At 43.2% G+C, this 13721-nt stretch overlaps 1 protein-coding gene across 8 annotated transcripts in view; it reads right to left on the bottom strand.

The window, feature by feature from the left end:
- AMBRA1 (autophagy and beclin 1 regulator 1) overlaps positions 1-13721 on the bottom strand; it is a 136910-nt gene that overhangs the window by 99649 nt on the left and 23540 nt on the right. For all 8 annotated transcript variants that reach the window (XM_061997718.1, XM_061997714.1, XM_061997712.1 and 5 more), the window contains one exon: positions 1634-1720. In XM_061997718.1, the coding sequence (XP_061853702.1) occupies positions 1634-1720 (87 nt within the window). The remainder of the gene's footprint in view (positions 1-1633; positions 1721-13721) is intronic.

The following is a 13721-nucleotide window of genomic DNA, read 5'->3' as shown; positions in this document are numbered from 1 at the left end:
CGTAGCAGAGATCTGACAGAAGAGGACAAAAAAGAGACTTCACTAACCTAGGCAGGCCCTTCTCCTTTTCTTTCTTAAAAGGCAGCTCCCAGAGAATCAGAATCACTTCTCACAATGTCTGCTCAATAAACATGCCTGCTTTGGATTAGGCACTCCAGAAATAAGGAATGGTGCACTTCCAGCCATTCAGCAGCTCTTGGCATTCATAAATTGACCTGAATGCAGTAATACCTTTTAAATAACATTTGCAAAATATCATTTCATCTTGCCAGGTATATCAATCCCTTTACCTGTCACTTAATCAATTGCCATTTAGAAAGCTTTTACATTTATCAGCCTCATTCTGACATGCATTTGCCAAGACCTTCTGCAGTTACCTAAGTTGTTTTCCCAATAACCTTTCATGTAAGCAGCACACTTGGACTTATTTTCACCGCACTGCGAACAGTTTTATTTACATCACTCCTCAGCCTTTGAATTAACTTTACAAAGCAACTTTCTTTGCAACAAATGGGGAAAAAAGAAGCCTAAGATATGATTTTGACTCTACAAGGCTTTACCTACAGAGACAGTTAGCAAGGAGTTATACACCAGCACAATTACATCATGTGGCCCCTTTTGTTACAGAACTTGTACTTAGAGCCTCATCTGTATAAAAATGCAGATTTTGTTCTGAATGATGTAAAAAAGAATGAGAGATTTAAAACCAACCCAAACAAACCAGAATACCTCCTCCAGCAACTTAGACTTCTGGTTTTGTACACCAAATATTCCTGTACTCTCCTCTATGACAAATCCTAGTAGCCTTCAACTCATGTAGCTGTGCCAGAAGTTCCCCAAGAGGCTAAATCAGATCTGTTTTACACGTACTGAGTTTTCCTCATTCATAGCTTTGGTAAACTCTTCAAGAAAGCTTATTTGTCACAATTTATTCTTTGAAAGCTTCCAAAGCTGCTTGCTGTTCACGATTCTATCATTTCTTCTGACAGAGTCTGTGGGTCACATTTTCCCATCTGTTGCTTTATTAATACACTAAGTAGAAACTGCAAAGATCACTCCTTTCCAGTTTTGATAACTCTGCCATGTTTGCTTTTGCTAGTTCTCTGAAACACTCCCACCTTTTCTAAAGATTAAGCAGCACTACAGGTGTTTCTGTGTCTAATGTCAATGATTCATGACTCTTCAGAAATAATTGGCAGTATTTTGTTCTTAGTTAAGTATACATAACATCCTGGTTATGCTCTCTCACACGGATACATTCTACTCTTCCAAGCACGTTGCCTGCTCACACCAGCTCCTAACTGCCTTTACTGCATCATCCCTTTAGTCCCGAATAGACTACTTGGTCTTTTCATTTTTCTTCCAAAGAGATTTCAAATATATTGCTATCACCTCATGTACTGTTGGACCTGTTTGCCACCTACTGTTCTCCATCCCAAGTGAATTCACAAATCCTTATCTGCTTATTTCGAGAGCGATTTCTTCCTCTTTTCCTCATTCTCTCCCACACTTCATGGCATCTCCTCATTTGGCTTACACTAGAGCCATTCCAAAAGGTGATTCAGTGAGTTATGCTGAAGTTTTGCTTTGCTCTATGAAACTTAAATGCCTTTAGATTGCATTTAGCTCTTACCTGGCTGGATCTGGGTAGATGGGATGTTCCCGGGACCCTGCTCCATCGTAGCGAGATAATGAAATGAGGGAAGACTCCAGCAATCTCCTAGAAAGGCAAAACGAATGACCAAGTCAAAGTCCATTCAGGAACATCCTCCTTATTTATTGCTGGACTTTCTGAAACCTCTTAAGACTATTTCTCTTATCAGTGCAGAGAATTCTGAAACATACTGAACCACTCGCTCACTGGTGGCCTAAGTGTTTTCACCACAGAGCCAGTCAAGGTGGAATGATCTTGTGGCACAGGAGAAAAAACACCTCAAGTAAGAAAAAGGAGTGATCACAAAGGCACTTGCAAGTTTCAAGGGAAAGACACAGATGTTACTTCTCTCTTGGAGACAAGTCATCCCAATTTGTCAGGTCCTTTAACATTACACTGGCAGCTACATTGGGAATGGGCCAAGAAGCAGGGGACAAAATCCACACCTTGGCACGTGGACTTCAAGGGCATCACTGGTGTTTACTCACTGTAAGATAGTCAATCTTAGACTTGAGGCTCAGAAAAAGAGGTTTTCAGGTACCTAAGATTGTTTCCTTTAAACCTTAATCAGCCACAGGAAGAGCTACCAAATATTCACTCAAGAAGTAAATGTATGCAAATGCAGACAGACAGCTTGAATATGCGAGGAGTGAGTCTGAGTCATGAAGGCAGCAGAATCAAAAGTATATAGCAGGAACGTGTCCTCCACCCTGTCTTCTGCATGTACCTCTATCTTGCTTCTTGTCATAAAGCAGAGGATGACATTGTTTCAAGACTGACTCATTCCAGCCTGTTGCAGCCCTTAGATTAACAGGAGAGAGGTGATTTGGGGCGGGTGTGGAGAGTGGAAAGAATCAGCTGCAGAAGTTTATAAGGCTGCTGAGTTCCCTTTCAAGTCTTTTTGCCTTAGAACTCCAGATAAATTTTGCTTTCCAGTCTTTGTAACTTAAATGAAAACTGTTCTGGTTTGAAAGTCAAAGAGGTCTAATATCACATCTGTTCTATTCACCCTCACACACACAATTGGTGAAAGACTCAAAACTTATTGGTCTTCACCCTACATTGCAGCATCAACACAGGAAGAAGGACCAGATATCATCCACGCTCAACTTCCCATTTCTAGCCAGATAAAAGACAGTAGAAATGCAAATGAGACTTTTTTTCTCCCAGCAGCAGCCCCTTCTGAGGATTTCAAGACAAATTTTTCACTGCTTTCCAGCACAAAAAAAACCACCCCAACTTCAATTTTACACCATAAATCTAGAATACAAAAAGCTGCAAGTGATACAGCAGTTACTTGCAAAGGCATGTGTCAGCTTGAGAGCCTCAGTACTTGCTGCAAAGCACTGGGACTCTATAGAAAGGCGAGAAACTCTTTCTCTCTGGCATGAAGTTGCTTGGCAACCACTTGTCTTATTCAAGAACAGTTATTAAATCTCAAACTTTGAGAGGAATTAATTCCCCAGGTTATCAAGTCAAAAGCTCTAACCTTCAGCACTGCTAGATATTAGGAATCCCTTGGTTCCCTAGAAAGTTATCATAATTCAGTCCTGCCTTACCAAACCCTCTCTCTTGCTCCAAATGTATGTCAATATATGCAAGAGCAGCTAATCCAGAACAAACAGTGCAACACCTTTATGAGGTACACCCAAGTCATACACCTGTGAAGTACGCCTATCACTTGCATCCCACATCAACTGGTTTTATTCCTTCTGGTGGGAAAGGTAGATGGGGAAAAATAGCAGAAGGGATAGAATATCTATTCAGTCATCTGGCCTCTTTCTAAACCACTAGCTCAGAGTTAGAGACTGGGTTACTTGCACTGCAACGCCAACACGCGTTTTAGAAGTCAGCTCTTCAGAGCTGCTGATGCAGAGCACTCCAAACCCAGCAGCCTGCAAGCAGTGTGGGTGTGCCCAGGCTGTCACCCTACTGCACTGTCCTGCCTAACCACTGGACTTGATTGGGGAAAAAGAGCTCCCACAGATGCTGACAGGGCCACAACCCTAGAAACAGCAGCTGCTTCCTTAGAGACATGAGCAACCTACACAAAACATGAGTCTTGTTTAATGCCATTTCCCTTCAATGCCTAGGGAGTCCTGATAATGTACACACACAAGTAAACACCAAACTCATTGACTATCCCTGTCAAAAGTCTTAGCACCTATACACTCACATGTCACCTTCTTTCCAGATCTTCCAGGGTCTAGCTACTAAATGACACACCAAAATCAGAGCCACGCAGGAAGATGACCAGTACATGCTGCATGGCCCAGCAGGCTCTGTTAGAAGGGTGTCTCCGGACATCGTCCAGCCACATTACTGTTCTCACCTTTGGAAAGGCTGGCAGTTGCCCAAGAAGAGTGTTGACTTAGAGGGGTCACCTTCAGAACACAGCCAGCAGCTGAGCTGAAGGAAACCAAAACACACACCGAGCAGTGGACATCGGAAGAGTGTGGAAGCAGGAGCAGGGCAAGTCTTAGTAACTTGGTGTGGGTCTGCCAGGAGTCCCTCTGCTTGACTTGGGAACAGCAAGGCAAGAAATCTACAGTTCTCACCTCTATACTCCATCTGATCCTTGAAATAAAGGCTTGAAAAGCCTTGCTCTGCCAGATACCCGTCACCTCAGATGAAGACTGGTATGTGTTACTATAGTAAAACACAAACCAACAGTTGCCTGAGCTGCAGGATGGCCAAGTATCCATCTGAACAGAGTTCTTATAGGTCTGATGGGCCCATGATTTTACCTGAACAGCCTCCAACTACCCCATGAAGTAACATAAGCACCTCCTTTATCAGAAGGGCTCCTTAGGAAGACTGTAGTTAAGGGGTTGTGGGGAGCAGGATGACTCTGTTAGACATGAATATAGTAGGCAAAAAAAGGAAACAAGGCAACATGCAATCTCATGACATCCAGATGGACCATTTCTGTGCTTAGTGTTTCAGAAAATAACAATATCTGTACTGAAATCAAATACAAGATCTGTTATTTAACTAACTCATTGTAGACTGAGGCCCAAGTTAAAGATCCAACTGCATTTGGTACTGACAAATGGGTTCAATAATAGATACACTGCTATAACTATCCATAAAGTGTCTCATCAGTGACACTGGGAGTGTAACATATTGTCCCCCAGGAAGGTGAAGATAAATGCTCTTAAAGTCAGTCAAGCTGCATTGAGTCTTAGGTGCCACATTCACAGCTTTTGCCCCTTAAGAGTCCTAGAAGAGACACACACTATTTGTTTCCAGTAAGCTTAAATGTAAGGTGGCCCAGTATTCTACCACAGTAAATGCAGAGGTTGGGAGCAAATCTGTTAAGGAAGATAAACACAATCCAAGGATGAACAGCAGCAGCTCTGTTACAGGGAACTGCAAGAAACTGAAGGTCTAAGTTTCCAACAGAGAAGCATGCAAAGAGAGGATAGAAATACATATTGTTTTCATCTCCTTTTGAAACAATTCAGAAGATTGTGCTTGAGTCCTGAATCCTTTCTGGAGCTTGCAGCACCCTCTTCCTCTCCCACAGCCCCCTTTTTCACTACCCAGATATATAACAGGCTAACACTAGGCTCTGTGGAAGCAATTGCTCCACTGTCTCTGTCTAGACAATATGAAATTGTCACAAATGACATCTAAAGTACAATTAGCAGAGAAACTGCAATTTCCACTCTCCTCCCCCGCTCACCAGGAAAAAAACCAAAAACCACACATTATCATCCTCCAGGTTGTCAGTCAATGCTGCAATGATGAAGATTAACTCTGCTCACCCTGAGAAATGCTTCTGGCTCAGCTTGCTAAAATAGGAGGAGGGGGATTGTAGTTTTTTGTTGGTTTGATTTTTTTTTTTAATGAAAACTACTACAAAAAGATATAAACTGCCTCTGTTCAGCAGCACTGAGATCTCAGCAGACTCCTTGCTGTCAGACACCAGTAAATATGGAACTGCCATTCTACACTCACTCTGTTACCTCAGGTCTGCAAACAGCAGCAATCGCTAGTGAGGGGGATAAAGAAGCAAGGTGTATGTTACAGGACGTTGTTAGACAAGGCAGAGAGAAAAAGAGTGCACACAGACCAAACATTACAAGCAGAAAAGGGAGATCTGTCAGGAATGAAAAAGTTGAATGTCAGAAGCTGCAGTTTGAGGGGGGGAAAAAAAAAGGTCATGAAGTAACCTCCTCGCAGTACATCAGCCATTGAACTATACCCATACCCTCCCTTGGGGATGAGGATCACCACCAAGGCCTCTTGGGACAGAGTGGTTCATCTCAGCAGGCTTTGAGAAGATACTCAAATGCAGCAAATCTAACTTCTCAATAACAGTTTCTAAGGATATGCAGTTCCTACAGCTCATTTTAGCTTTGCTGTCACAGCATTACTGAGCGGTGCTACTCCAAGCGACACTGAGGAAAGGGCTTTCCTCCCCATGCAAAAGGGAGGCACTAACAAACAGCAGAGGCTCACCTTCCTTAAAAATCAAAGGGTGTTCAGTCAGCTGTCACCCTCTAAAGCTGCTGCCACCCACCAAGAGCGAGAACAAACCAGAAACATGAAGCACTCTAAGGACAGCAAGCACACCTACCCCTCCCACGGTGCCAGCCTTCAGCTGGGAGGAGAGGTTAGGACTGAGCTTATCCTTTGAAGCACAAGTACACTGCCAACTCTGTGCAGCTTCTGTGTGTTTCCTCCTCTGATCGTCTATCTTCCCTGGAAGGGCTTTTATATCCCCTACTACCCATTTTGGAGGTGAAATTACCACACTACTTTGTATTACATCCCTTTGCCACCCCTCTGATTTGCAGCCAGCAGTCAGTTCTCCTGAGCGCTCATCCCTACAGATGGGCTCCTGGGTTCCTCATATCAACATAAAGAATAGCAACAGTTTAAAACTACATTCCTTTCAGTCATCATCTTCTTATGGCAAGGCAACCTTTTACCAAAAGGCAACAAGAAAGCTGAAGCACTAAGACAGCTGAACGTTCTTCAGTTGCCCAATAACACCGCTACCCTCCCTCAAATCCTAAACTCAATTATTAACTGTTAACAAGCCAAATTAATTCTTGGAGATCAATTATAGCCTCAATAGAACACTAGAAAACTCTTCTAAACAAAAAATCTCAATCAATTCTATTCCAATCCACTGGCTTGGGGTTTTTTTCCCCCCTTGCCTTTCCTCAGAAGAATAGGGAAGAATTCTTTCAGACGTCTCTGTATTGTGCTGCGTCGTTTCAAAGAGCAAATCGAAATCACATAAGCAGAAACCATCAAAAGTGTTTTGTTCCGTGGATTCATTTCCCAGAAAAGTTTTGTAGTTCTTGTCAAAACAGAAAAACATTAGCTGCTATCACCAGCTTCATATTCAAGCTTAAAATTACAAAAAGCAATCAGTATGCAGTTCTAAAGACTGCCTGAAAAAACGGCTTCTAAAATTAAGATTTTAACATAATCCGCTGTGATACCTCCAAGCTAACATTTCTCCACACTGTTTCAGTTTTCACATGGTTATGGTTTGACATATTTAGCCTGGCATCAAGAAGACAGGTCAGAAACAGATGATTAAATGAGAAGAAAGAGTCAAACAAAAGGGTCAAACTTTTCTTCAAGCGGTTGTTACCATCTACGAGAGATCAATATCCTGAGCATCTCACTGATTAAAATTTCACTCACTTCTGCAGCTTTCCAAGTCAGCTCCTCCATCTCCTTATTTACATCTTTGCCATACAACTCCTCCTCAGTGAGGAATGAGAGTTGGTAGCTGCCTTTCTTATGAGTTATCCAAGTCCTGTTACACAGTCTTTTCATCACCTTTGGTTTTCTGAAGTCATTCTATATAATGAACATCTTTTGTAACAAGAGCTCCTCTCTTCAGGGAAAGCAGTGATAGTAAAAACACAGTAAGTGATCACTGATCCTTAGCCTTTGGAGAACATTTTGGCCTGTTTGTGAGAAACAATTTGTGTTAACTCTGAAGGGTAACCAGGGAGAGAGAAGACAGTCTTCCCAGACTGAGGTGTGGAGTTGTGAGAACTTCTGTCCTATTTCAAACCTCCTTTTATCACAGATAAAAACACCCCTATTTTTCCTCCATCACTGATTCTGGGCAAGAATCCTCTAGAAAACAAGCTGTGAGGATTTCTCAGTCAGAAGACAAGATAGCACAGCAGATATTCAGCCAGGACAGCAAGAAGTCCATTTGGGAAGGAATGAAGGCAAAGGGAAAACAACTACACAAAAGAACTGTAGGTAAGGGTCTGAACAGCAGCAATGAGATTTGGTATTTGAGCTCTCCTAAGGCAAGGAACAGAATTTCAAGAAGTTCAACCCTTTAACGTTTACCTGCTTCAGTTTAACTAGAATATAATACCACATGATGAACTGTGTTATTACTGCACCTCAGCTCTTGAACTAGGAACTTCAACTTCCATTTACCACCTGATGCCACAGAAGCTACACAGCACCTTTGGAGCTCATGAGAGGGAAGGCCAGTGACTCTGAGGCAGAAAGATCAATTTTTTAAGTGGACCCAAGGTCACTCTGTGCATCTATTACTTCACCTGCTGACAAAGGGCATGCATCAAAATGAAAGCTGAGTGAGCATTACATCGTGACCATACAGCACCTGGGGAAGGATTAATGTGTTATTTCAACAAGCAAGAGGAAGCACACGTTTGTGATAGACATGAAAAGAGTCAGGAACAGCTATGGCAGCATTGATGAGTCTAGCAGTAACTCCAACATGAAAAGAATGATCAAAGAGCTTGCACTTTTATTTTGCAGAGCTAAAAAACTCGAGGGGCAGGGAGGGGAGATGAAATTAAATCAGCTCAAGCTACTGCACGTGCTATTTCTCTCCACGGTGGTAGTTTTATTCCACTGCTCAGAATAGGGCAGGCACCTCAGCCAAGCTGAAAAGACATCACATTCCTCCACCTAGACCCTTAACACATGCAATTACATCAGAAATTCAGCTAGAGGGAACCAGTTCCTAGTCCTCCTGGTTACGATAACAGGCTCAAAAGCATGGCCAGAACACAGTCAATACACTCAACTCCCTCAGCTTGCAGATAGCTTTACTCTTTTGTGGGCTCTTCTACTTGCCTTCATACATCTAATGTCTGCTTCAAATTCTCTGTGTTCTGGGAGTTCCCACCACCACAGATTGTGTGGACAGCAGAATTCTCTGCTTACCCACACAGAGAGATCTGCGTCAGCTTCTGGGATAATTACACAGAGCTCCTGCTTCTCCACAGGGAATTATGAGGAGGTGTCTTTCCTGAGGGGGCACAAGGCAGACCAGCATCTCCATAGGCTTCTAAGGCTATAAAAACAAGAGGTCCCACCACACATCAACCACTTCCTTGAAAATGCTCTTGTCCAGGCTGGAGTAACAAAGAGAGACCAGATAAGTGGCGTGGTAGTTCAGGCACTTACCCCAGCCCTCCCACTTGAGGAAGGCAGGGGAAGGATTTGATACTCATGCCTTTCAAGCAGAAAAATGACTCAGTTTCCTGGCAGATAATGAAGGCTGTTTATTCACAGCCTCCAGTTCCAGCAGGTGCTTTCTCAAGAAGAGCAAGGGAGGGAGGTCACTTACATCACCACACAAACAGCAATTTGGCGCAATCAGTTAAATATGTATGTGGAAAAAATGTTTGAAAATGCATGTTAGCTATTCAACAGACCAGAACAGCTCAACTGGAGAAATCTAGAGTCATCACTATTTTGGTTACAGTTGTATTACTGAGTCAGATCACAAGTCCCTCCCTCCCTCTCCTCTTGCTCTGGGCCCAGAGACTAGCTGCATAGGGCTGCTCTACCATGAGTTCTCCAGCCCAGGTTCTGTAAAAGGGAGAGAATAATTGCATGAGGGCACTTGGTCCCCAGGCACATGGTGCTTTGTGTAGTTACAAAGACCTTGAAGAATGAGTGCACTCACTAAATATGTGACTGCACATCTTACAATTAAGGGCTTGTATTAGCATAAAAAAGAGGAACACTATACTGCCAACATCTCCAACTCCTCCCCACATTCAAGAAAGCCACAGAGAGCTTTTAGTCCAGCCAGCAAGCCTGAAATAGAAGGTCTAAGGGCCTGCCCATAACTTGTTTCTTGTCAAAGGGAAAACAAAACCAAAACAAAACTCAAAGATTCTTTTAACATCACTAATCCAAAGCCAGACAACAAGTTCTAGGAGCCACAGCTAGATAGTTTAAGCATGTCAGATATGACCATTAATCATAAGCTGAGCATCATCTCCTAGCCAGAACACTACAAGTAAATGAACTCAACACACAAATAACAAAATGGCAACAGGAGCAGCTGTTGTAGGTCAAGTGAGTTTGTCCAGACACAAAGCCCACCCTGCAGCAGCTGATTGGGATGCTGTAGGGAAGCCTGTGCAGACAGCACAGGAGACAGCCAGCCTAACAAAGGACTGCTTTCAAGAGAGGGAAGTTATTCACACATTTTCCTTGTCTGTGGGAAAGCAAGGTACTGATGTGTTTTATGGTATGCTTAAATAGCTGTCTGTTTGAACTTTGCTGTCTTTCAACTTCTAAGTAAACTGTGTTTATCTGAGAACTTTGTTGCATGGCCATCTCACACAAAAAAAACACCTTCCTTAAAAAAACCCAAACCAAACCAACAAAGAATCCACCCCAAAACAACTCACTCCAATTCTAGATCCCATTACTCCTCAGAAGAAGCAAAAAAATAAGGCAGTTTGGAAGCATGTACCTCTTCCATGCTTCTTAAGAAACATCATTGGAATCCAATTTCAACAAGTTTCCTTGCTGCCATGCTGGAGCAGGTGAACACAAAATAAAGTCCCAGAACAGGCCCACAAAACACACTCCTGTAGAGAATCAGGTGTCTGCTTCCTGAAGATTGGAGAGAAATAAAGTTTACTCATTTCTTACCATCACAGGATGGTAGGGGTTGGAAGGGACCTTTAGAGATCATCCAGTCCAATCCCCCTGCAGAAGCAGGTCCCACCTAGATCAAGTCACACAGGAACATGTCCAGGTGGGTCCTGAAGATCTCCAAGGAAGAAGCCTCCACACCCTCCCTGGGAGGGAGGTTTATAGGTGAACCTCTCATTTCTAGACCTGGAGTATCAAAAATTAAAAGAGGTGGGAGAAGAGCAGTGCTTCAACTGGGAGAACACCATGAAGGTATTTGAGAAAGCAGAGTTATTTCTCTACCTGCTTAATTTGCAAGCCAAGCTACTGCATGAGTAACATGGGGAAAAGAATTTCTTTTTCATGTGCTACACTCATTGCTGTATATTTAAATTTAGGGCAAGGGAAAAAAAAAAAAAGCAAAGAAGGCTCAAGCCTTTCTGCAAGTTTAGCAAGGATTGCACATGCTCAGCCTTCTGAAGCACTCGAGGAAGCTCAGCAGGCAGCAGGGAATGACCTCTATTAGTCACTGCAAGAGGGAAAGCACAAGCCATCATTTTTTCCCCCCACCATCTCTCAGTAATGACGTAAAAGAGCTCTACCAACCTTACATTATTCTCAAATCCAGAAACCAAAGGCAGGGGGAGGAACATTTGTGCAAGAAAACAGGCTTTTTTTCCCCCCCTCACTTGTTCCTTCTACATAACAACTAGCAGCACATTCAAGACCTCAGACTTCTACCACGTCAGTAAAACAGTCTTTCCTGCCCACATGGAGACTTGGGGATCTGGAGAACAACACAAAGCTGGAAGGGTGGCAGCAATAACCTCAGAGCTCACATAGACATCAAATACCATTTAGACATTGTGGCAGCCTGTCCTACAGTTCAGGCTGTGGTTACATTCTCGTGACAAAACTAATTTGGCTCTTCCATTTTTAGAAAAGGCAAAACAAACAACACTTACCAAGTTTGTTCACAGCCTGCACATCTTGCCCATAAACACAATTATCATGTCTAAATGTTCATGTCTCCCTCAGATTATCACTTCACTTTGTTTGGCACTGACAACACAGTTCATTCCACGTGCTCAGGTTATGACGGCCAGAAATTATTCTCTCACCCCACAGTTTTGGCCTTTTCCCCTCAAGCTCTTCTTCCCAGCCACACACCTGAACCTCTTGTCTCTGCTTGTTAATTCCTTCTTCACTTCTATTGCATTTTCAAGATTTTTTAACAAGAACCTTTGGAATTGTTTCTTACCAAGCCTGAAAACATCACATCGTACATTTTTCCAAAACTGTGGCTTTGAGGTGACAAGGTTTCACAGAAAACCCTTCTTTTCAAAGCACAGGCAAGGTCTACACACTGTAAGCTTACACAAAATGCTGAGCCCAAACTGCAAAGGCCAGGAGACCAGGCTGGCAGCTTCCACGAGTAATGGGCCCAAATGTAAAAGGTGAGGAGAAATTATAATGGGGAGGGGTCCATTCAGATTTGGCACAGCCCATATTCACACTGACATGGGGTCTGAGCACCCAGCACTCTACTATTGCCTCTCTTCGTGGCAGTTCAGAGGTGTGGCCTCCTGTTCATCCCCCTATTTCAGTCAGTTTAGCATACCAAACACCTACATAAGCAAGCCACAAATGGTAAGCAAGGAGGAAAAATAGTGACAACGTGGTTTTATGAAATAAGGAACAAAACAAGATGGAATACACTATGTGGTGTGTTCTGCCTCTGCTACAAGACTCATGTTATAGCTTTATCTAAGGCAATTCCCTCTTGCTTTAGTCCTTTCCCCTCAAAAAGAAGTCCAGGATGCTGCACTGCCCTCTTATTTCAGTCACAGAACTGTCTCCTAGTAGGCAACTCTGCACCCACAGCAAGACTCAGGGAAGTGTTCTGGTTGTTTTGGTTTTGAGCCTAGGACATGAATGACATGTACCTTTTCATTTGGTGCTGCACACAGCGACCAAGCTACCACAAGCCAATATATGCTGAGATCTGAACAGCTTGGTCACTTACATCAAAAAGCAGAGCAGCACATCAGAAGCTCAGGCTTCAGCACAAACTGAAGAACATGCTGTAAAAGTGATTTCACATACAGCACTCACCATCACTGGAAAGGAATGGGAGTGTTTCTACTCTTGTCAATCTAACCACAGGCTGGGCCCAGATCACAAGTCCACAGCTAAAATTCATAACCAGAAGAGGCATCCCCTCATGGCCATGAACAAGATGTGACTATTTGCATCAGAACAAAAAGCCTCAACTCAAAACATTCACAGTCTTCTCACAGAAAAGCCCCAAAATTTAGATAATAGCTCAAGGCATACTTGGACCAAGAAAATAAACATAGCCCTGTGGAAAAGGTGACCATCCAAACTCCAGTCAACATCTGCCAAGTGTTCCTCCAGAAAATAATCCCCATATTATGGAAGTCTTCTGAGGATGGATGAGGAACTATTTAAATGCAAACAAAACCTTCCAGAAGGCAGACAGCAAAGGCAGGTCTGCTCCAGGCTTGGCAGGCAATAAGTTGAGATGAATTCTGCAAAGTTGGCAAGGCTTTTTACAGCTTTAACTCGTGGACATTTGCATATCAGAAAGACAAAATACCCACTTCACCTTAAGATCCACATCTATTCCTTTCAAACACTCACAAAGGCCAAGAGGATAAGCTCCTTCCTTGCTTGCATTCCCTATCACAGCTATTTCCTAGTCTGGAGCCCCATTCACACCCTTCCCCAAACACTAAAGAACTTGCAAAGGTATGGTAACTAAGTAGATAAGCTGCAATTTAGGACTGGTAGGGTGTCTTGAAACTATCTTGCTTGCTTTATTCAAAACCTCAGAGACTTTCTGGCACTGAGAGGAGACCGGGAAAGCAAGAAGCAGAAGCAACATTACCCCCTTGTGGCAGCAAAGCAATAAGGAAATCAACTGAGACATTCAAGGGAGAGCAGACTGCTCTAAGTACGGAGAGATACATGCTGACAGCAAGGTCATCAAGACTCAAGAGGGTCGTGAGATGAGCTGGAGTCACTGCAGTGCCCAGGCAGGTGAGAAGAGTACCACTGCTTCTACCCTGCTGCACCTGGGGTTACGTCAGGCCCGAGACAAGGGCAGGGCACGAAGGTCCACACTCAGCTAACAGGTCAA

This window comes from Colius striatus, chromosome 6, assembly GCF_028858725.1.
Source record: "Colius striatus isolate bColStr4 chromosome 6, bColStr4.1.hap1, whole genome shotgun sequence".
Taxonomy (NCBI): domain Eukaryota; kingdom Metazoa; phylum Chordata; class Aves; order Coliiformes; family Coliidae; genus Colius; species Colius striatus.
Note: the sequence above shows the minus strand (reverse complement) of the source record. Positions and strands in the feature narration are given on the sequence as shown.